Here is a 23,063-nt window from a genome sequence, read left to right on the forward strand (position 1 = left end):
GCGAACAAGACAAGGTAACGCTCTGCTGTTTTGCCTGGCTTCTAACCCCGTCAGTGGTCCATGGCTATTCTCTACAACTTCCTATAGATTGTCAGACTGTTAGTTACTGAGCTTTTGGGTGTCTGAAGTTGTAACTGTAGAGTGTCAAGGGGTTGAGGACAGATGAAATTTATATTATGCTTGCATAGATAGAGGGATGAAGAGACCATGGTGTTAGTCATTCAGACACATCTAGCATGTTAATTTTTATAGAGCATTTAGGTCATACACATTTTAGAACATTACGTTGTTCTCTTTTAAATGGTTATACAGAAGAACTGATAAACTTAATTTTCTTTTAAGGAAGCAGAGACAAGCTTAATGAATTTTTAACAGTTTGGCCACTCAATAAATATGTAAATGTGTAATAAAAGGAAGAAATAAAAGATGAAACATTTAAGTATTTATATTTTGAAAATTGGTTGGAGAGCATGCTAAAATACGTGAAAACTAACTTGGGTTTTTACTTAAGTGATGAAAACAAAGTATAGTTTTATATAGAGAGTAATTTCTGCAAAGGTATAATAAAAATGTTAATTAAGATTAGAAAAATCAAGAGACTAATAGATTGCTTATGGAGTAAGGGCAGAATTGGAAAGTAAGATGCCCTCGTCTTGTTAGAAAGAGGATTAGTACAGACACTGAAATCATTTTTCTGTTAAAGACCAAATCACTAGTTGACATGGAGAATTGTCCTGATTTGGGACCTTCAGTTGAGCCTAAGTCTTCTCTGCTGCTTTCCAGTTTCCTGAATCGGTGCACATTAGTGCTTGCCCTTTATGGGCCTGCTGCTTATTCTTACCCCTCCCATATGTTTGTGGGGGAAGGATCTTGGTGTGTCCTTGAGAGCCCCATGTACTCTGAGGGGAGTGCTGCCTGGTAAAGAGACCTTTGACAGGAAAGAGGGGGAAGAGGTAGCTTACATTTTAAGGTGATCCTGGAGGTTGAAGTAGCTGGCTTTATGTGTCGATGCTTTGCAAATAGGCTGTTTTCTACTATAATAAGTTTAAACATTTCAGCTTCAGGTAATTCATTGAATCTGCAGTTGGTTGGTAGCTAAAGAGTTCCGAGTTTGTCACATAGAGCTTGGAGGCCCTGTTCAGATTGAGATTTACTGACCACATCACAGTAAAACAGAAAGGGACAGACAGCCCTGCATGAGGGGACATCATCCTTCATGAAGGAAACTGTATATTTGTTTGTATTTAGTGATACAAAAATGAGTGAATAAATAAAGGAAACAGTAATTTGGAATTTAAAGTATATTATCTCATCTGAAAAAAAGTGTTTAAAATGTGTGAAGAGGGAAAGAAGTTATACAACAACATACTATAGATGAAATTTTTGTATCTTCACCAGTGTTTCCCATAGGTGTCTTACACGTAATAACACTGGTGTGGTGAATGTGAAGTTCTTTTCATCAAAAGGAAAGCCCTAGTTTAAGGACCTTTGCTTTGTAATTAAAGTGCCTGATTTATTTTAGATCATCTCCTGTACACATCATAGCTACTAGCAAAAGTTTACATTCCTACGCACGCCCTCCACCGGTGGCCTCTTCTAAGGGTGAGCCGGCCTTCCCTCATCACTGGAAGGAGCAAACACCAGTCAGACATGAAAGGGTAAGTTCACTCATGAAATTAAACTTTCATGACACTTGCACAGCAGCTGGAAAACATTAACTTTTCCCTCACGAAGAGTGTCTTCTGAAGTACATACAGATGGGAAATAGTCTGTCTCGTTTCTCTGCTAGTGATCTGAGTTCGATTTTATATGTACAGCTCTAATAACTGTTAGAAAAATTCATTACTAGTAAGAAATGCATTTAACTAAACTTCGCAAAACTTCAGAAGGCAGTTTTTCTCCCACAGTTTAAAATAAGTAAGTTACCTACTAATAAAGTCTGAAGACACTTTAACAAAATACATTGAAAATAAAAAAGTCTGTAATACTTTTTTCCACAGGCAAACAGTGAGTCGGAATCTGGCATTTTCTGCATGTCCTCCCTCTCAGATGATGACGACTTGGGGTGGTGCAATTCCTGGCCTTCAACTGCTTGGCACTGTTTTTTGAAAGGTTAAAAAGGGGCTTGAATTCTTGAGTTTACTTGTGTAGCAAACACACTGATCATGTATCTAATATTTGTTTTTTACTTCAACTTTAGGCACACGACTGTGCTTTCATAAGGGAAGCAATAAGGAATGGCAGAATGTGGAAGATTTTGCTAGAACCGAAGGCTGTGATAATGAGGACGATCTCCAGATGGGCACTCACAAGGTTGATTTAAAATTCTTTAAACTTTTCCAAGTCTTTCAAAGGGAGCACAGGTTTTTTATTAATCTACAGACGTATCCTCCACTTGCTTTATGTTAAATGGCATCCTACGTTTTGGGAGGAGCTTTTGTGAATCCTCTTGGTGAGAACAACAGTGACTTGAGATCTTACCTTGATAATGAAGCTTTCTTAGATGGGAAAAAGAGTATTTCTTAGCACTTTTTACACATTGCATTTTGGGGAAAACTGAACTGGCATTAAACATAAAATGAATAAATAAACTAAAGCCTTATCTTAGGTAATCTACAAAGTGGTTAATTCCCCCTTGGATAGAGAGTTGAGTTACTTTTAAAATGACCCAGTAAAATGCTGGTATTTTCTGAGTCGGTGAGCAAAGGCAGTAATGGGTAGCAGTGGATAAATACTGGTGAAACCTTTATCTTTGAAATCTGCAATTTCTTCATCTCCACTTTGGGCAGAGAAAATGGGCCTGTTAAGTGTGCTTGTTTAAAAATTCCGTTTTGATCCTGCTGTCTGTTCCTGTTGAGTCCTTGGGAAAGACAGTCTTGCTGCCTTCAGTTTTCCCTCATGCTGTAGGCACTGGATAGTAAAGTTCACTGTAGTCTTTCTTTGGCCTCTGTAGCTCTACTAAAATTGTGTCAAAAGTTACTAGCTTCATTCTGATTAGAAATCTGCTTGTTTTGCTTGTAATTTCTGCAGCGTTCTGCACAGTGGATTGTCTTCTCTTGATTTGTGTAGCATGGCACTGCCCTGATTTTCCTTCTGATGTCTTGGGGTTTTTGCTGTTGACTTGTCTGCCCGTGATGCTGAATGTTAGATCAGGTTCTACCCCTCCTCACTCTATTTACCACTTCTTCACTGATGATAATGTTCAAAGCAATTCTTGCAGCCCGTGGAAACTGCCCTGGTCTTGGAGTCAGGAGAGCTGTGCTCTTCTTTTTTGCTCTGCCAGCAGCTATTAACATTTGCGTGACTGGCCTTGGGCAGTTTGTCTGCCCCACTGGGTGTTGGCTTCCTGTTTTGTAAGAAGGAATTGGATTGATTTTAAGTTCTTATAGCTCTAAGAATCAGAAGATTCTTTAATCTAGTTATTAGTATAACCAACACTGGACTGCCTTTTTCTTCCCCTCCTTTTTTTTCCTCCTTTCTTTTAGGAGTATTATTATCTTTTCTTGATTGCCAGATTCAAAATCTTTCTTGGTTGCTTCATTCAAAAACATCAAGTTGACTATTTCCTTTCCTCCCTTCATATTCAATTGATCCATTCTATTTCCTTTTAAGACGTTTTACGTTTATCACTTTCTTTCATCACTTTGACTGGATATTATAGCTAGCCATTGGCATGTCTGTCTCCTTTGTCTTCTGTGAATTTAAGGGTGGGGATCATGTGTTTTCAGAGCCTAGCACCTAGCATCTACTACACACTCAATAAATACTGGTTGAATTTAAATTTAGCCCAGTTCTACCACCATTGCAGTTGTCAATTCAAGACTGTAGTGGGTTTCTTCTGTGAATCTTCAAATAAATTGCCTGCTAAAGATAGCTTTTATCTGTAGTCTTCGTTATCATCATAAAATTGAGTCATTAATAAAAATACTTTCATTGACTTCCCAGTTCCTTCTCAAAGAAAAGCTTGAGCGCTTTGCCAGTCTTTAAGACCCCTTTACTTACTTACTAACTGGGCCCTTCTTTGCAGCCTTATTTGCCCCAACTCTGAATTCGTCTTGTATTTTTAGCAAGTACTCAGCAATCTCCAAAGAAGTTGCTAATTAAAATTATTCCTGGTATAAGGAGAGTGCTTCTAGATTCCATTTCACATGGGAATTGAAAGCCCCCTTAATCTCTTGGAGTTAATATCTCCCTTTAAACTCCATATAGCACTACTTATTTTTACATTGAAGCACTGATTCCAGTCTGCTTTATATTGTAGTAATTTATATATCTGCCTTTCTTCACTACTGGGTTGATAGCTCCTCAGTGGCAGGAATCCCATCTTATTTTTACCTTCTCTACAAAGTCTTACACGTAATAGGAACATCACTCCATGTTGAACTGAACATTGCCAATTTATTTGCTCTATGCGTGTATTTCCAGGGCTATGGTTCTGATGGTCTAAAGTTGTTATCACATGAAGAAAGTGTATCATTTGGTGAGTCTGTACTGAAGTTGACTTTTGATCCTGGTACAGTGGAAGATGGTTTACTTACTGTAGAGTGTAAACTGGACCACCCTTTCTATGTTAAAAATAAAGGTAGGGCTTCAATTTGAATTTGTCATAACTTTTAAAGAAAGCTTCTTAAATCTATAATTATGTCTTATGGCGTGATTTTTGATGATTAAGAAAAAACTTTTGAAGGGAAATCTTCTTTCACACTAAAACTACCATAGGAAATGCCTTATAATACCTACTGATGTTTAAATCTCTTGGCAGTAGTCAGGTGGAGCTCTACTTCCTGTGGGTATGAACTTGTGGATTCATGTAGTGTATAATAAGCTCTCTATTGTCTTGATATAATTTGGGGAATGAAATATTCTGGTAATTGAAATTTGGTTTAGGCCAAATATGCTTTATATCTGAGTCACATTAATACACTCAAATGTAATGATTCAGAGACTCTTTCATGGTCTCAATCATCATCATTTATCGCTTACTATCTTGTAGGTAGACGGAGTACTGATTGATAGAATTGATACATTAGTAAAATGCTGAATTAAACTAGTTTTGGAGGGCTTTTTGCATTGCTTAAATAAAATATTTGAATTTGTTTTGTGGCAAAGATACATGACTTGTGTTATAAATCTTTGAAATACTAACTTTTTATTTTTAAGACTCAGAGGTAACATGTCTAAGAAATAATTTGGGTGCTTTCTGTCAGTCTCTATCCTTTATGTAATGATTGTTTGATTTAACTTTAGGTTGGTCATCATTTTATCCAAGCTTGACTGTGGTTCAGCATGGCATTCCATGTTGTGAAATTCATATTGGTGATGTATGTCTACCTCCTGGACACCCCGATGCCATTAATTTTGATGATTCAGGTGTTTTTGATACATTTAAAAGGTAATAGTAAATCTTTTTTTTCCCTCTGTTAAAGTTAACTCTTAATCTCCCTAATGATTGCTATTTAGGAGGTTAAACCTTTAAAGATGTGAGAATTAAAAAGGACTACTTAGAAGAAGTATGTACAGTCAACCCTTGAACAGCACAAGTGTTAGAGACATTGACCCCACACAGTTGAAAATCCACATATAACTTATAGCCAGCTTTTCATGTAGGCAAATTCAACCAACCATGGACTGAGTAGTATTTACTATTGAAAAAAATAAATCCATGTTTAAGTGGACCCATGCAGTTCAAACCCACATTGTTCAAGGGTCAACTGTATAAGAATAAATGAAAAAATACTTGGTAATTAAAATAGTAATTCTAGAGAAGTTTTACAAAGGATGAAATAAGGCCATTTGGAGCAACATGGATGGACGCAGAGATGATTATACTAAGTGAAGTAAGTGAAAGACAAATACCATATGATATCACTTATATGTGGAATCTTTAGGAAGAAAAGATACAAATGAACTTATTACAAAACAGATAGACTTACAGACTGAAAAACTGACAGTTACCTGAGGGGGATGGGGAGGGATAAATTAGGATTTTGGGATTAGCAGATACAAACTATATACATCTAATAGATAAACAACAAGGTCCTACTGAAATAGATCAGCTTTGATAGTTAAAAAAATTTTGTTAAATCTGACCAGTTGTTTTCAACTGGTTCATTAATCTGTTAATTGTATCCTTTTTCCTTTAGTTAACTCTTTAATACTCAATTTGACCAAGGTCTTTAGTTATATGGATTAACAATTGTGAGAACAGCAAAAATGTTGATATTTGGAAAGACTTGAAGAAAGTGATTTTTTCCTGAGATCACCTTGTTTAATAAGTTGTAGAATAGGATAAGAACCCACATGTGCTGACACTCAAGAAGGTTGACCAACTGCCTGAATTTTTGTGGCACTTTTCTGGTTTTAGCACTAAAAGTCCTGCATCCCTGGAAACCCCTCAGTCTTGGGAAGACGGGGGCAGTTGGGTCACCCTTCTCCCAGAAGGAATGCAGAGAAAGTCTGAATATAGTATCTAGGATTTTAAGACCTGTTGTTTCTTTGTGATAATTATCAAATTCATAAGCATTTAAGGAGAGAATTCTGAGGAGTTTTTGCTGGGCTGACGATTTTATTTCATTCAGTTTAATATAAGATTAATATGTTTTATTTCAAAAGCATAAGTGAGACTGTTAAAAAGGAAAAAAAAGGTAACCAGCACAGGGCCAGGCCCAGGCTGTATGCTCATTAAACGTCCCTAAGATTGGAATCTAAATGCTGTTTGATTCTTTCATATACAGTCTTTGAAAAACGAGGCAGTGTTAAGGTCCGATACTCAGTATTCTTAGGATGTAGATTCATGATACTTCTAATGTTTTGGTGAGAGTGTAAACTGATATAAAAATTTTGGAAGATAATTTGGCTTTATTGTCAGCCACTGAATATCAGCAGTTCCATTCCTCTGTATGTACACCAAAGAGAGTGAATGCTTGTAGACGTGTACTAGGAGATGTGTGAAGCTCATAGCTGTGTTGCTCATGATAGCAAAAACATGGACTCAGTATCAGTACTCATTCACTGGAAACTGGATGTGATGCATTCGTGCAATGGAATTCTTTTTGTCAGCGGAAAAGAAATGAATCTTGTGTGTGCTCATTCGTGTCCGACTCTTTTGCGACCTCATCGACTGTAACCTGCAAGGCTCCTCTGTCCATGGATTTCCCAGGCAAGAATACTGGAGTGGGTTGCCATTTCCTTCTCCAGGGGATCTTCCCAACATAGGCATTGAACCAGCTCACTAGGGCCACCTTAGACATACATTTTTAAACATGGATCAACTTTAGAAATGTTAAGTAAAAATTTATATAATCTTTCTATGACTCAGATGGTAAAGAATGTGCCTGCAATGCAGGAGACCCAGGCTCAGTCCCTGGGTCAGGAAGATCACCTGGAGAAGGAAATGGCAATCCACTCGAGTATTCTTGCCTGGAGAATCTCATGGACAGAGCAAGCTGGCTGGCTACTGTCCATGGGGTCACAAAGAGTTGGACGCCACTAAGTGACTGACACACTGTATATAAGATACACATTATACAGTTGGGTTAGGGATCCTCAAGTTCACCCCCCAGGTTCAGTGTCTTACCAGGAGGACTCACAGGATTCAGTACTGAGTCACAAGCACAGCTATGATTTCTTACAGTGAAGGGATATGAAGCAAAATTGTGAAAAGGAAAGGCGTGGGCTGAAGTCTCGTGAAGCCTGGTTTCCAGGAGTCCTCTCCCTGTGGAGTCACACAGGACAAGCTTATTTCCCTCAGCAGAGAGTTAGGACAACACGTAGGAATTGTCATCTGCCAGGAAGCTTATTAGACATGCAACACTAGAGGTTTTATTGGGAACTGGTTGCACAGGCTGTCTCTGCCTGGCATGTAGCAAAAGCTTCCAGAACGAAAGCAGGTATTTAGGGTAAACAGTATTTTCAGTACCCACAGTTTAGGAATAGTGAGCCACTTTACCAGTTGTGGGAATGAGGGGAACCCTCTTGAAATCCTAATTCCAAATGCTAGTCATTGCCAGCCTGTAAGTAACCCTTTGAAAGGACAGCAAGCCTGTGATGTTCCTTTTTCTGCACAATGAAACATTCTAAGTAATATCACATGTTAATATAGTTGCTGTTTAAACAGTGTTATTATAGTTTTATTGTTTATGAATGTATTTTATAATAAAATTACTGGAAGGGGGAATGATAAACAGTTCAGGAGAGTGGTTATCTCTGGGGGTGGCCAATGTAGAACTTCAGTAATATTAGAAATATCCTATTTCTTTGTTACTAGTACCCAGCTAGACATTGCTGGCAACACAGTAGGTGCTTTTGGGTCATGCTTGTTGGGGAAGGGCATTTAAGTCGATGTTAGCTTGCAGAGGAACAGAAGTCAGCAATAAACTGATGAGCTCTTAAACACAGTTTGTGGCTTTATTGTAGAAAGGAAGCTTCCAGAGAACTTGGAAGAAGCCCATTTGAGAATTGCTGGCACACAGTAGGTGCTCTAGGGTCATGCTGGTCGGGGAAGGGCATTTGAGTAGATGTTAGCTTGCTGAGGACCAGAAGTCAGCAATAAACTGATGAGCTCTTAAACACAATTTGTGGCTCTACTGTAGAAAGGAAGCTTCCAAGTGAGAATTTAATTTGAAGAAGCCCATTTGAGACAGTTGGGCATTGAGGCCAATCTTCTAGGCATCCCTGGGCAGGTTTAGGGATAGTCACTTTACCAATCTAGGCTACTTTTTCAATCATAATTGATACTTCACTTGAGTACCTGTGAGCTTGCCTCTGTCTTAAATAGTCTGTTCTTCCAATTATGCAGCATTGCATGGCATGTATTATCTTCATTTTAGAGATGAGTAAACAGGCTACAGGATTACCTGCCCAAGGTTGTATTATTGGTAAGTGGCAGAGATGGGCTTTGAGCCCAATTAAAATTTTATATTATTACGTTCTCCAGATTTGTTTCTTTTACTGTCTCGGTCAGTCATCAGACATTTTGAGAGCCTAGAATATGCTGGCATTGGGGACTTTAAAATCAGTTAAAATAGAAGCTTGCCTTTCTGCTTCCAGTCTAAAGAAAGAAGTGGATGAATGAGTCCATGTGTATGGTGTGTGATGTGCTGGTTGAGAGGCAGTGTAGTCTGGTAGCAACTTGGTTCTGGAGCTGACTGCCAGGATTCAGGTCCTAGCTTTGTGATAGATTTGCTGTGGAAATTGGGGTAAGTTAATTTTTGTGTGGGTCTTTGAAAAAAGAAAAAAAGCTGTAAAAGGGTTAAGTGAGTTAACATTTGTGATTTGCTTAACATACACTACAATTTTGTGGAGTTTTTCTTGAAGAGTAATAGACAATGATGGTGGGAAAGGGGACATTGTAAGCTTGAGGAATGGCATGTAAAAAAAAGCTGTGAAATAAAACCATATTTTAGGAACTACAGATCGTGAAGGCAGTGAATGTTCAGTATAGCAAAAAAATTAAACTTGAGATTGATTTTATGTAATATTGTAATGCTATGGTCATAATAAAATCTGAATTCTGTGATTGAATATTTCAAACTACAGATTTTATCCATAATGGAAATGGATGGTTGGTTGTACCACTAGATGGTGGTATTTTCAAATTTCAGTTGTCAGTTAGCTTACCCTATTTTCAAATCCCTTGGTATTTCAAATTGTAATTAAATATTTTCCCTCAGTTAGGGATTTGATACCTGGGATGGGAAGATTGCCCTGAAGGGAGGGCATGGCAACCCGCTCCAGTATTCTTGCCTGGAGAATCCCATGGACAAAGGAGCCTGGTGGGCTACAGTCCATGGGACCCCTAAGAATCGAACATGACTGAAGCGACTTAGCACACAAGCACAGTAGAGATTGATAATTTTGTGTCAGGTTCATATACAATGGTTAGGTTTGCTGTTTTTCTAAATTACATACAAGAGGGGATTAAGGTAGCAAAAATTATTTCTCTGGCATAATACTGATTGCTAAGCATTTATCGGATGATTTTGGAGTCATACTTCAAGTATTATTTCATGTAATACTTTTTATTTCCTTAATATATTTTATTGAGGTACAGTGATTTATAATGTTTCAGGTACACAACAAAATGATTCAGTTATATACTTATTTTTGAGATTATTTTCCATTATAGGTTATTACAAGATATTGACTAGTTCCCTGTGCTATACAGTAAACCTTTGTTGCTTGTTGTAATACCTTTTAAAACAAATGTGATAAATGGTAAAAGTAATTTTTATTGTGTACAGTGAATGGTGTGGACCTCACTCATGTAGCTTTCCATCTGTGTCTAGAATCATCTATAATCTCATATTGTTTTACCTATAGGCAGATACTGTTCCTGTAGCTCATATCAACCTGTTGATGTATTGCCAGAATTTATGTTTTCAGGGGGAGAGAGAGTTGGGTTTAGAGTAAAAGATTTTCTGCTAAGATTAAAAATGTAAGTGGTAAGTTAAACTTTACACAGTTGGAACGAGAGAGTTTAGGCTGTGGTCCTCATTATCTCTAATTTTCAGACAGTGTTTTCAGTAAATCTGATCATTATTCACCTTGAGGTTTGCAAACAATGGTACAGAGTACTGTGGTATTGCTGAGGCAACCTGGGGCTTTGGAGACGACAAACATGAGGATTTAGAGCTGATAGCTGCAAGGCTGTGGGTGAATGATACTTTACCTTTTTTTAGCCTGTTTCTTCATATAGAGAGAATAATAATCACCAAGCAAGCTTGGTAAGAAACTAAGAGATAATATGGAAAACTTACTTTGATACCTGTATGAACTGAATATATCAGACGAAATGTAGCCTTTCTGACAAATGTGGATGTTTTAAGTTTTAGGCTGTGTTATGTGGATCGCCTTTAGGGGAGATTTATGCATGTATGACTGCTTGTACCTAAACAAGTGATTGGGCTACTGTGCATTTTAAGTTCCTTTAGCTACATTTAACCAGTTCTCCCTGTCCTTAGCCAACATCTTATCTTCTGTAGCAATTAGTCCTTAGGTCTGGTATATATGCCTGCTACTGTTTAAATTTTTTTAGTTTCAGGCTTCTGTAGGTCAACAAAATAGATTATCAAATTTGTCCAAAAAGTAGGAATAAGTGAGTTGTATGGGATCTGAAGGAGGTGTTTGCTATGAATAAAGTATGTGGATTATAATAAATTCCTTTGGGGTAGGGAGGGGTGAAGTACTTTTAAAAAAAAAAAAAACTTTTTGTATTCTCAAGATTAAAAGAACCAATTTTAGTAAATGCACAGATAAACTTTCATCTTATAAGCAACTGTCAAAGGTGAAGTTGTTAAAGTAGTGTTGGTAGTATTTAAGGTAAAATACACTTTAAGTTTCCAATCAGATCTTAAGGATACTTTTTTTTTAATCCTGTTTTTACAAATCAGATAATTGTACTGAATTAAACTTATTTATTTATAGCTATGATTTCACGCCTATGGATTCTTCTGCCGTTTACGTGCTAAGTAGTATGGCTCGTCAGCGTCGTGCGTCTTTGTCTTGTGGAGGACCTGGAGGTCAAGACTTTGAAAGATCTGGATTCAGTAAAAACTGTGGCTCACCGGGATCATCACAGCTCTCTTCCAGTTCTTTGTATGCTAAAGCTGTCAAAACCCACGGCTCAGGGACTGTGAGTGCCACTTCTCCTAACAAGTGCAAAAGACCAATGAATGCCTTCATGCTTTTTGCCAAAAAATACAGAGTTGAATATACTCAGATGTATCCAGGGAAAGATAACAGGTAAAAATAGTGATGATTCTGACTGTGATAATTGAATACTACTTCTATGGAGTTCACAGGAACTGGAATAATTAAATCAACTTATTCTTCAGTAGCTTTCATTATTGAATTCTGTTGTACAGGTTGGCTTTAAAGTAAAAGTTAAGACATAATTAGGTTACCTAAGAGGTAACGGTCTGCCTTCTAAAATAATATTAAATGTCACTTGCCGCAAGTTAGAGGACTTAGTTTTAACAGCTGTTCCACTTTTATAGGAAAGACTAACACCTTTTGTCAGACCTCAAGGAGGTACTTTACAACTGTGTCATACCATGGAGTGTGCAGGCGTCGGCAGTTTCTAATGACTGCCAGATTTGCCAAAAGACTAAACGCAGAGGGATCCTCAGTAGAGCTCAGGAATAGAAGTTAATGCTGGTCCTTCCTCCTGTTCCCTTGTACCCTTACCTCATCTTGGAATCCTCTACTAGTCACTTCCTCAAACCAAGGTCTCCACAAATTATGTTTCCCATTCTTCCTAGTTCCCTTACCCATATTAATATGACAAAAGTCAAATGATTATGCACATAGGATAATTCAGCTTTGAATCAGGTTTGAATGACTCATCTCTTTTTATATACATGTATTTGAGATGCTACTGACATATTACATACTAAGTTTCAGGTGTATAGCATAATGCTTTGCTATTTGCATATAATAAAATGATAGCAACAATGTCTAATATACATCACCATGATTAGGAATTTTTTTTCTTGTGATGAGAACTTTTAAGATCAGCTTTCTTAGCAGTTTTCAAATACACCACAGTATTTATTACTCACTGTGCTCACCCTTCTGTACATTATAGCCCGTCACTTATTTTATATCTGGAAGTTTGTACCTGTTGAGCAGCTTCACCCATTTTGCCCATCCCAAATACTTTTATTTTTATTAAAAAGAGAAGCTTCTTCTACCAAATATATCTGTGACTTGGGAATTGATACATATGTGAATACTTTGTAATCAAGTAGTACATGTATCAACCATTATATGGTACCTTTAACCCAGAGACTAAAAATTGGTTTTTATTTTAATCAAAGATACAGTGTTTAATTCCATCAACTTATTAAAAAATCCATACATTTATAACATTTTAAATGTCAAGGAGTAGAGCATCTGTGGTGACTGTTTTTCTAAAGCTTAGAGGCCAGTTTTCTAGCCTCCATATCAGCCATTGTGAAATCTTTTGTATGCACTACACACAGTCATTGCAGACTTCTTTTTCATGTGAATGTCATGAAATTGAGAGTTAACTAAGGGTTAAGCTCTTCACAGAAGGAAAATAGTTAACGTCTGCTTGTCCTGGATGAGACTATTATAGTAGGTTTGGGAGCAGATTAGTAAGTGAAAGTGTTCGTCGCTCAGTTGTGCCCCACTCTTCGCGACCCCATTTACAAGGCTTCTCTGTCCATGAGATTCTCCGGGCAGGAATCCTGGCGTGGGTTGCCGTTCCCTTCTCCAGGAGCTCTTCCCCACCCAGAGACTGGACCCGGGTCTCCTGCACTGCAGGCAGATCCTTTACCATCTGAGCCACCAGGGAAGCCCTTCGATGAGTAAATAGGAAACAGCTTCAGATTTCAATCCTGATGTCTTACCAGTTTGATTTTTTCCTCCTTGAATTTATCCATTTAAAAGTACAAATGATGCCTAAGGTTTATTTGGTGGTATCTTTAGGAGATAAGCAGTAAGTGCATAGTTAATGCCATTCTATTTTCACTATGGTTGCAGGAAAGGAAAAAGACTACTTGAGGGGTTAGGGCACAAAGAAAAGAAGAGCTTTTAATAGAAGGTGACTACTTTATGCTGCTGATACTGAACACTGCCTTAATACCTCAAACATTTTTGAAAAACTGATGTACCCAATGATGATTTAAACTGTTTCTTTGAAATACTTTTTTTCTTCCTTCAAATCAAGCTGTATAAAATACCCAATTTTTAGCCATTTTAGATGTTCTCTGACAATTGGAAATATTGTTCCTACTCCAGGAGGCTTTAACTGCCAAGATTATGATGAATGGACCATATTACTTAGGATTTTACTGGAAATGACTACTATAGTCTTGACCTTTCCTATTCTCTGTGTTGGACAAGATTTTTGTTTTTCAACTTTGTATTTCTTCTTGAAGTAGGAGCACTTGACATGAGTTTTCTGAAAAATTCTTGCCTTCAACATGTGTAAATGTTTATTTTATAGAGCCATAAGTGTGATCCTTGGTGACAGGTGGAAGAAAATGAAGAATGAAGAGAGGAGGATGTATACATTAGAAGCAAAGGCTTTGGCTGAAGAACAAAAACGTTTAAACCCTGACTGTTGGAAAAGGAAAAGAACCAATTCAGTATGTTTCAACAAGTAGTTCCTTAAAGTGATCCTGACTTACCTATAAAACTGTACTATCATATTGGAGCATTTGTTAGAACCTTTAAAAGGGTGTTAAAGCTGTTTCTCAGCCTTTATATCTTTCAGAGCCTAATAATGTTTGCCCATCACCATGTAAGGCAGGCTGCCTTTCATCATTAGTGCCATTCAGTTTTAGCATGGAAAGTAGAAATGTTTGCTGGAGATGCCGAAGTGGAAAGATTTGGAATGTATTTCTAGTTGGGTTGAAAGATAAGGATTATTAATTCATTAATATCACGGCAGAAAAATTTTCTAATTTGGGGTGGTATGTCTCAACAGCTTTTCTTAGTTGGTGATGGGTAAGGACGGTGGAGGTAGAGATAAGTTAACCAACTTTCATAGGGACTTCTGACATTTGCCCAGAATTTCTAGGTTAAAAAATCTCAGGATGGAGAAGAAACCGAAAATTGGGAAGGCTGGTAAACAAGTTTGCACCATAATAATGCTTTATTGGACAGACTTGATTCTTAGAACTTCTCCATTACTAGACTGGCATTTCTTAAGTTGTGTTTTTGATTAATTACAAGAAAACTTCACATGATAGAATGAGCTTAATTTGAAATTTCACTTAAAAACAAAGGGACAACAGTATTTTGCAGCAGGAGTGCTGGCCAAGGATGTTCTAATTCATCCCGTGTATTTGTCTATTTCTGTTATAGTAACACGTAGTTCACATCCACTTAAGAATTCTTTTTAAAAAGTAGTCAGATTCCAATATAAGAACATGACTGGACTGGGTTTTTTAAGTTATTACCTTAGGATTCCATGTGGTAGAACTTGCCTGGATCCCTTTTCATTTCTGCTCATCCTAGTCCATCTCTTGCATCTCATTTTCATAAATTTTCTGGTTGCTTGGACCACTGGGTATTAGCAAACTTTAAAAAATCTACCACTTTTGAGAAAGCAATCTTTTTTAATAGTATGGTTATTAATATGTTATCCATCTTAGCTTTCATTTGTAAAATTAATTATGTATTGATTTGTAAACATTCACTGAGTTTTAATTTTATCTCCACAGGGCTCACAACAACATTAAACAGGATGCTTATGTTCTTAAGTCTGTATTTGCTTAAACATTGACTGTTGATGGAAAGATTTAAGAAGATGAAGATCTCACCATTTGTCCTGAATCCGTGTGACCATAAGATACCGATAGCATTGAGTCTTGAAATGATTTAATAATATGAGTGAGGATTTGCTTTCTCCATTAGAGCATTAAGTAAGCTAAAACTATCAACATTGTAAACCAAATTGCCTTATTTTTCTTCCAAACTTCATATATGTCTATCAGGTAATATAGGCTTGAAAATTGATATCCTGTGGTGCTAAAGTACAGTAGAAAAGAGAGGAGAAGTGTATACATGTTTTATTTTAAATTGTACAAAAGGGGAATTTAAAAATATGTAACTGCTGTTTATACATTGGCTCCTTACTGCTTATTAATCTGTATTGTACACATAATGGGTTGAAGCAGAAGCCGGGAGTTGGCCTTCCTTGAGCAACCGCCACATGGCTCCGCATCTGTGCCAAACATGGGGGCTCCTAGTCTGGCCAGTGCCAAGAGGTTGCCAGGACACAGGGCCGGCAGATGGTGTCAGTGCCAGCCTAAGAGCCACCTGCCGCGGCTCCTGGAGCATGCCGAGTTGGACACACCCACCCTTTACTTCAGTGGAGACCTAGCCCAGGCCAAGGTAAAGTTAGTTAATAGCATTGGGATATAGTCACTGTAATGGTGCTATTAACAGTTGACACCATTGTATTTTTAATTTTGTGTCCTATATCTCCTCAGCCACGTATCTTAATATCGTTATTTGTCATCGTATCTATGGTGGGGGCGGACTTTGCACTTAAGCAGTGCAACACTTGCACTTTACTTTCCTCCAACTGTCTACAATGAGAGCAAACACATTGGCAATAGAGCTGCTTTTGCTCTGAGCTACAATCATGGCTTTTCATGTTACTTACCAAGTGGTGTTTCTGGTTAGGAATCACAGCTATAAAATTGATTTCAGTTCATTACACTTCTTCATGATGTTGCCCCTAAATTTTGCACACTATATTCTTGTATATTATTTCAAATAAAATGAAAAAAAATTGTTTATCCCTGACTTCTGGTTTATCCTGACTGAACTTTATGAATGAGTCATCAGAATAATAGATTGAGGAAATGGAAAATATTTTACAAGTGGCTTGTGGGATTTTAAACTTTAAAATGTTAATGACAAGGCAAGGGCAATAGAAAGAAGGACCCAGATTACTGTTTATAAGACTCCTTTCAGAGTAAAAGTTAATTTTTAACTTGGCATCTCTGTTATAAAGAACAGCCCCCAAAGTCTGCTCTTAGAGCAGGTGTGTCACTTTATTATTATTAAAGATACAATAAGACGCGATTAAACAACATTGAGCCTTACGTGTCAGCTTCGGGATATGCCAGCGGTTCCCAAACTGTTGCACACTGGAAACATTTCAGGATGTTAAAGTAATGCATGGTTCCTACCCCCATACATGTTAATATGGAGTACAAATTGGGCATTAGGATTATTTAAAGCTACCAGTGATTCTAATGTGCAGCCAAATAATGGAAACTACTGGGTTAACTACTTATTCAGCAAGAAAGAATGCCAGTTGGGGAGAAGCAGCGTATTTCCTATATAACTTGACCCTATCCCTTAAGCTGTGGGGGCTCTGTGATGGGAAAGAAGTTTTAGACAGGCTCATAGAAAAACCTGATGGGAGAGAAGAGTTTGGTATCTTTTTGAAAAAATAAGCTATGCAGAGTTTAAAGGTGGTGATCACGAATCAATTTTGACATTTTATGCTACTTAAGGTAGAAGGGCTTAAGAGGTAAAGAGGTCAATAAGGAAATAGAGAAAAGTCAATTACATTCATGAAACAGTAGATGGTAGCTGTCTTTTAGAGTATGTATTTGCCACCCCTGGATGGGTTAGCACAAAATGGAGATTAAGAAATACTTCACATTCTTACTGAAGAGCAGACATAGCTTTCTGAAGCAGCTGAACCATTATTGGATAAACCGGTGCAAATTCTTTGCCTTCTCTGCTTCTTACTGATTGAACATAAGCTTCCAGGGCACCCCTGAAAACCAAAGGAAAACAATGTCAGAAGGCTATACAAATGAAACAAAACAGCTTGGAGGATGCCAACGTTTAAAAGAAGCTAATTTCTGCTTTGTTCAGTCAACCAATGACCCTCAAAACGTTTGTCAGTAGGGTTCCTGTGGTTAAGGTGCAGAGTTGTGCACAATTTTCAACCTGCATTGCACTTAGTGGTCTAATCACACAATCGGAGGCTCTGGCAGCTAAGGTTCCTACTGCAGAGACTTCTGTGTCTGCACAGAGCTCACGGGGGCGCCCTGCACCGCGGAGTGGACTGCACTGGGGCGGCGGGGGGGGGGGGGGGGGGGGGGGGGGGACACGCGGGGGAAGCGGCTCCCACTGCACACTAATGCTGCGGGGGCTTTATATTCCGTTACTTAAAGAATGTGAACCCACAAGTAGGGTAAACTGTTTGCAGGCTCCAGTTGTTGGCAGATTGTGATAAGACAGCCTGAATTTAGCAACAGGTATGATAATGTTCTCAATTAGATCAGGGGGTCAGCAAACTATAGCACAGATCAAGTCCAGCCCTATGCTTGTTCATTTATGCATACTTTTCATTATTGGTCTATTTAAGTTCAAAGTAAAACAATCAAATTTTTGTTATAATCATGAAATCACACACTCCAGAGCATTTCCATAGCTATCATAGCTCACATTACTGTCTCATCTAATACGTAATTCTGACCTGTTTTATTTGCTCCCAAACACTGAAAAAAAATAGTCCTCTGTCAGGCTTGGTCATTATTTTCATTCAACCACAGGGACTATATTTGATGGGAGTGTGGCCAGTTCAGTGCTCAGGCCATGGCACCCCTCAACCTCGCTACCCACTGTCATGGTTTTATATGGAACTGAATTAAGAGATTGGAGGATCTCTTAATTTCCTGTCCTGACCAACCTCCTCATCTCTGCATTCTGGACATCTTTATCTGATTCCTGCCAGGATTCTCAGACTCACCTGTCAGAAACCTCGGGCCATCCAAACCCACAAGATGCACACCACCAAGAGGGGACCCCAGTGTCAGCTGTGGACCCCAGATGACAGTGTCAGCATGGGTTCATCAGCCGTAACATGAAGGCCACTGGAGAGGTACTGATAATGGAGGAGGCCGTGCATGTAGGGGTAGGGGGCATATGGAAAAAATCTCTACCTTCTCAAATTGGCTGGGAACCTGAACCTGCTCTAAAAAACAAAATGCCATAAAAAAGGAAAAAACACAAACCTCTGGTAAAAAACCTACACAAAGAGTAGTATTTACCCCCTTACTATTTCAGTAAAGTGACCATCATCTCCCCATAGTCTATATCTAAAACTGTTTCAGTCCTACAAATAACCAGTTTTCAAGTCCTATTAATTTACATATTACCACCTTACCTGTCTCCTGAGAAACCTGTATGCAGGTCAAGAAGCAACAGAACTGGACATGGAACAAAGGACTGGTTCAAAATTGGGAAAGGAGTGTGTCAAAAGCTGTATCTCGTCACCCTGCTTATTTAACTTACAGCCAGAGTATATTATGCAAAACACTAGGCTACATGAATCACAAGCTGAAAGCAAGATTGCTGCGAGAAATATCAACAAGCTCAGACATGCAGATGATACCACTCGAATGGCAGAAAGCAAAGAGAAACTAATGAGCTGCTTGATAAAAGAGGAGAGTGAAAAAGGTGGATTAAAATTCAATATTCAACAAACTAAAATGGCATCCAGTCCCATCACTTCATGGCAAATAGATGGGGAAAAGTGGAAACTGGCAGATTTTATTTTCTTGGTCTCCAAAATCTGCGAGTGGTGACTAGCAGCCAACGCTTGCTCCTTGGAAGGAAATCTATGACAAACCTAGATGTATTAAAAAGCACAGCCATCACTTGCCCAAAAAAGGTCTGTATAGTCAAAGCTATGGCTTTTCCAGTAGTCATGTATAGACGCAACTTTATGGACCATAAAGAAGGTTGAGCACCGGAGCACCCAAGAATTGACGCTTTCAAATTGTGCTGGAGATCAAACCAGTCAATCCTAAAAGAAATCAATCCTCAGTATTCATTGGAAGGACTGATGCTGAAGCTGAAGCTTCAATACTTGGACCACCTGATGAGAAGAGCCCACTCATTGGAAAAGACCCTGATGCTGGGAAAGACTGAGGGCAGGAAGAAAAGGGGTGACAGGATGAGATGATTGTATGGCATCACTGACTCAGCGGACGGGCGTTTGAGCAAACTGAGGGAGATGGTGAAGGGCAGAGGAGCCTGGTGTGCTGCAGTTGGTGGGGAAACAGAGTCGGACATGACCTAGCAACTGAACAACATACTACCACATCTGGTCCCTCCTCTCACCTCAGCTTCAGTCAATCCTGCCGTTTTGTGCCCTAATTCTGGCGTAGTCTTGTGGGTGGTGGTCACCCCAGTGCCATCAGCCCTGTGCTAGAGGACCTGCCACACTACAGCCAGGGCGGCCGCCTGTGGTCCACCACCTGCCGCGCCCTCCTGCTCCCGGGACAGTGTCTACGTTCACAACCCCACTGCACACCAGCTTTGTCGTCGGCCTTCCCCAACTGTGTCACTGCTGGGTCCCAGACTCTGCTGTACCTAAAAAGACCCTCAAATCATTAAGTTCTGTGGTCTGTGGTCCCGACACAGGCAGAGCCCAACCCCCATGGCCACCCACTGAGAGACTGGGAGCCTGTGCAAATACTCTAAAATAAAGTCAAGCTCCAAAAAGAGGCCTGTTTCCCTTCGTCCACACTACCTCATTGTTAGTGAGAGTCAGTATTCAAGTTAGGGACAGCTTTCCTCGGGACCGGCTGTCCTTATCTTTGGAATGCCAACACACGCCACCCCCCCAACCCCCCCATCCCACTCCACTTCTTCCTTGTAGAGCTTTTACTTAGGACCAGCTCAAGTGCCTTGTTTTTGATAAAGCCTTTCCTAACTCCAGGCAGCGCAAAACAAAACCACCCTGGAGTCACAAGAAGTGAAAAAGTCTAGGACTTCTGCTCCAATAGCACAGCTTAGCAGGACCCCAGCATTTGGGGGTGGCTCTCTGAAAGCCGGCTTCATACTTCACTACTCACAATAAAGTAAGCAACCCAGAAACCAACAGCGCAGGGCGTGGGGGTGGGCGGGAGTGGAAGCCTGGCAGGCACAGCTGGGGACTTCCCTGGTAGCCCAGTGGTTACGGATCTATCTGCCAACGCAGATGCGGGTTCCATCCCTGGTCCGGAGGATCCCACGTGCCGCAGGGCAACACCGCCTGTGTTTGCACTGAGTTTGCACTAGAGTCCGTGGGCCACGACGAGAAGCCCATTGAGAAGCCCAGGCACCACAGCTAGAGGGCAGTCCCTGCTCGCCACAACTACAGAAAGCCCAGGCACAACAATAAAGACCCAGCCCCTGCCATAAATAATTTTTTTAAAAAAAGCACAGCTGGTACATTAGGCTCTGTCCCCCGACCAAGCTGTGTGATCTAGACTGTGTCTTGAGCCTGTCCATCGGCAAAGTGGGAAGAATACCCACAAGATTTAGTTAGAAGTAAAGGCTTGTCCTGTGAGGCACCTGGCTCTCTTCTAGGTACACCTCTGAACCCATGCAGCCCTCCAACACGGTTTTCCCCACTGCACTTCTGCATTGGGAGCTCAGAGTCTTAGCCACTGGACCACCAGGGAGGTCCCCCCACTGGACTTCTGATGGCCTCAGATTCTCTATGCCAAGAGCAGGTCTTTACCCTTCTGCCCACACGATCACACTGCAGTGTAAGGATCTCTGTGCTGGGGAGTTTCGCTCTTACGATGTAACAACTGTTTCATGCATGAATGTAGCCCCAGGACTAGTGCTTGACAAATGCACAGTGAATGAATTTTAAAAATGAATTAGATACAGGAAGCTAGGACTATGATGAAAAGGGCAAAAGCACTGAAGAAAGTAAATATAAGAGAAGCAGGAGTGTAGGGGATCCTCAAAAGTACATGCACGCAGAATGGAATCTACTGAATGCCCTTAGAGAACAATGTTCTGTGAAATGCCTTATTCATGTCAGAGCTGAGGCTTAAAGGAAGCTGTTTCTCTGTGAGGAAAACGTGCTTCTTTTAGTGATACTATTCAAGTTGCCATGGCATCCCAGGCACTTGGCCCACTCCCACCATGCAGGCCCTGCAGACTGGCACACAGCAGAGAAACCCCCAAGGGCCCACTGTCTTTGAGACAATGGTGTGGCTGTATCAGTCTAAGAGATCACAGCACTGAAATTCACAGAAACTGTCATCATTCTGCAGTGAATGGGTTAGAGGGTTAGAGTCATTTTATCTAATATTTGGACAAAAATCCATGTAGCAGTTTCATCTGCTTTCAGAGCAGTAAGACATTACATAAAACCCACACAGTACGTGGAAGAACAGAAATCAGTGTGGTTAGTGCTTTTGGTTTTGTTCATCAAAAACTATGAGAAACATGGAGAGAAAAAGGACTAAAGCTGCCCTCCCACGTAAAATCAGAGCAAGATTTTCAAGCAATTATTATATTACTTCATTTGCCTGAGCAAAAAACATCAGCTTTCTTGGAAATTGGGCCAAACATTATGTAAGACTCTCAACTCTGGTTTGTATCCAAAATAGGAAGATTATTAAAGCTATCCTTATTGAAAAAAAAGTAGCATAGGAATTCTGCAAACATTTAGTAGAGGAAGGGGTTGTGTTGACAACACTGCATTGTGGTATAAATGGAGGTTTTTATAGAAAACAAAACTGATTTTTGTCAGCCATGAAATATCAGTGTGCTTAATACTAAAACACACACATGACTTAAAAAACTACCAGTGCCTTCACAGGCTCTCCCTTGGCTCCATCCACCCCAGGATCTCATCTTAGGCACCCAGTTCCCAGAATGGTTAGGGATCTCGTGCCACTAGAACATCAGCTCCTATGAGACCAAACTTCACCCTCCATCCATAGGGGTCCTGTGGTCCTACAGAAGTGGAGGATCTGAGGGAATGGGTCCCAGTCTGTGGGTCCTGCACGCCTGTGGGAGGGTGCCGGGGTGGGGGTGGTAGTGGTCCAAGGATGCACTTGGCACAAAGAACTGTCTGACGATTGTACAGATGCAAAGTACCAATCAGCAAATAAAGTCTGTAAACAGTTGTGACACCGTAACGGTGCTCCCCTACTGAAACTCAAGAGGAGCAAAAGCGAGGAGGCCACAGTCAGAAGAGGTGCTGCCCCACTGCCAGTATCAAGAATTGGTGGGTTTGCAGCCAATCCTACCTCTTCTGCAGAGCTTGAGGAATCTGCATTAAAACCTCAGCCTTCATCTTTGCGGAGAATACAGGCAACACTTGCAGGCTCTCCCGCTGCCGCCCTCCCCCCAAGGGCACGCGTGCCTGCCTGCTGGGAGCTGGGGAGGTGCCATCTTCCCCACTTTCCCCACATGGCCCCAGGAGTCACTGGTTTCTTAAGTTGACTAGGATTTATTCAAGCTCTAGAGAAATATCTGGCGTCAAAAAGAAGCAGAAAAGAAGGCAGAAGAGAGGTCATTACTTGCCATTAGTTCTGCAGTAGTTGCTGTACTCTCGATCTGCCCTACTTACAAGAACCCAATACACCGAGCCGGGAGCAGCAGATGAGTCTGCAGCAAGGTCTGCCCCAAAGCTAAAACAAATTTACTGACATTTAAAGGACAGTACTCACCCTGGGTTTATCTACAGGGGCAAGAAATTCACCCAGTGCTGCTTCAGTATGCAGGGACGAAACCAGTTTTGCAATGACAGACAAGAAAGAGTG

The 23,063-nt window shown here is 39.9% G+C and overlaps 2 protein-coding genes across 3 annotated transcripts in view; one reads left to right on the top strand and one right to left on the bottom strand.

The window, feature by feature from the left end:
- The window catches only part of HBP1 (HMG-box transcription factor 1), a 29,837-nt gene extending 13,553 nt beyond the window's left edge, over positions 1 to 16,284 (top strand). For both annotated transcript variants that reach the window (XM_061165242.1, XM_061165243.1), the window contains exons 4-11: positions 1,523 to 1,658; positions 2,001 to 2,112; positions 2,201 to 2,313; positions 4,426 to 4,582; positions 5,248 to 5,392; positions 11,425 to 11,742; positions 13,973 to 14,114; positions 15,195 to 16,284. In XM_061165242.1, the coding sequence (XP_061021225.1) occupies positions 1,523 to 1,658; positions 2,001 to 2,112; positions 2,201 to 2,313; positions 4,426 to 4,582; positions 5,248 to 5,392; positions 11,425 to 11,742; positions 13,973 to 14,114; positions 15,195 to 15,212 (1,141 nt within the window). In that variant the 3' untranslated portion in view covers positions 15,213 to 16,284. The remainder of the gene's footprint in view (positions 1 to 1,522; positions 1,659 to 2,000; positions 2,113 to 2,200; positions 2,314 to 4,425; positions 4,583 to 5,247; positions 5,393 to 11,424; positions 11,743 to 13,972; positions 14,115 to 15,194) is intronic.
- Positions 16,285 to 16,511: 227 nt separating this feature from the next.
- COG5 (component of oligomeric golgi complex 5) overlaps positions 16,512 to 23,063 on the bottom strand; it is a 272,387-nt gene continuing 265,835 nt past the window's right edge. The window contains exon 22 of the mRNA XM_061165241.1: positions 16,512 to 17,272. Coding sequence (XP_061021224.1) covers positions 17,158 to 17,272 — 115 coding nt within the window. The 3' untranslated portion in view covers positions 16,512 to 17,157. The remainder of the gene's footprint in view (positions 17,273 to 23,063) is intronic.

Source organism: Dama dama, chromosome 18 (genome assembly GCF_033118175.1).
Source record: "Dama dama isolate Ldn47 chromosome 18, ASM3311817v1, whole genome shotgun sequence".
Classification (NCBI taxonomy): Eukaryota; Metazoa; Chordata; class Mammalia; order Artiodactyla; family Cervidae; genus Dama; species Dama dama.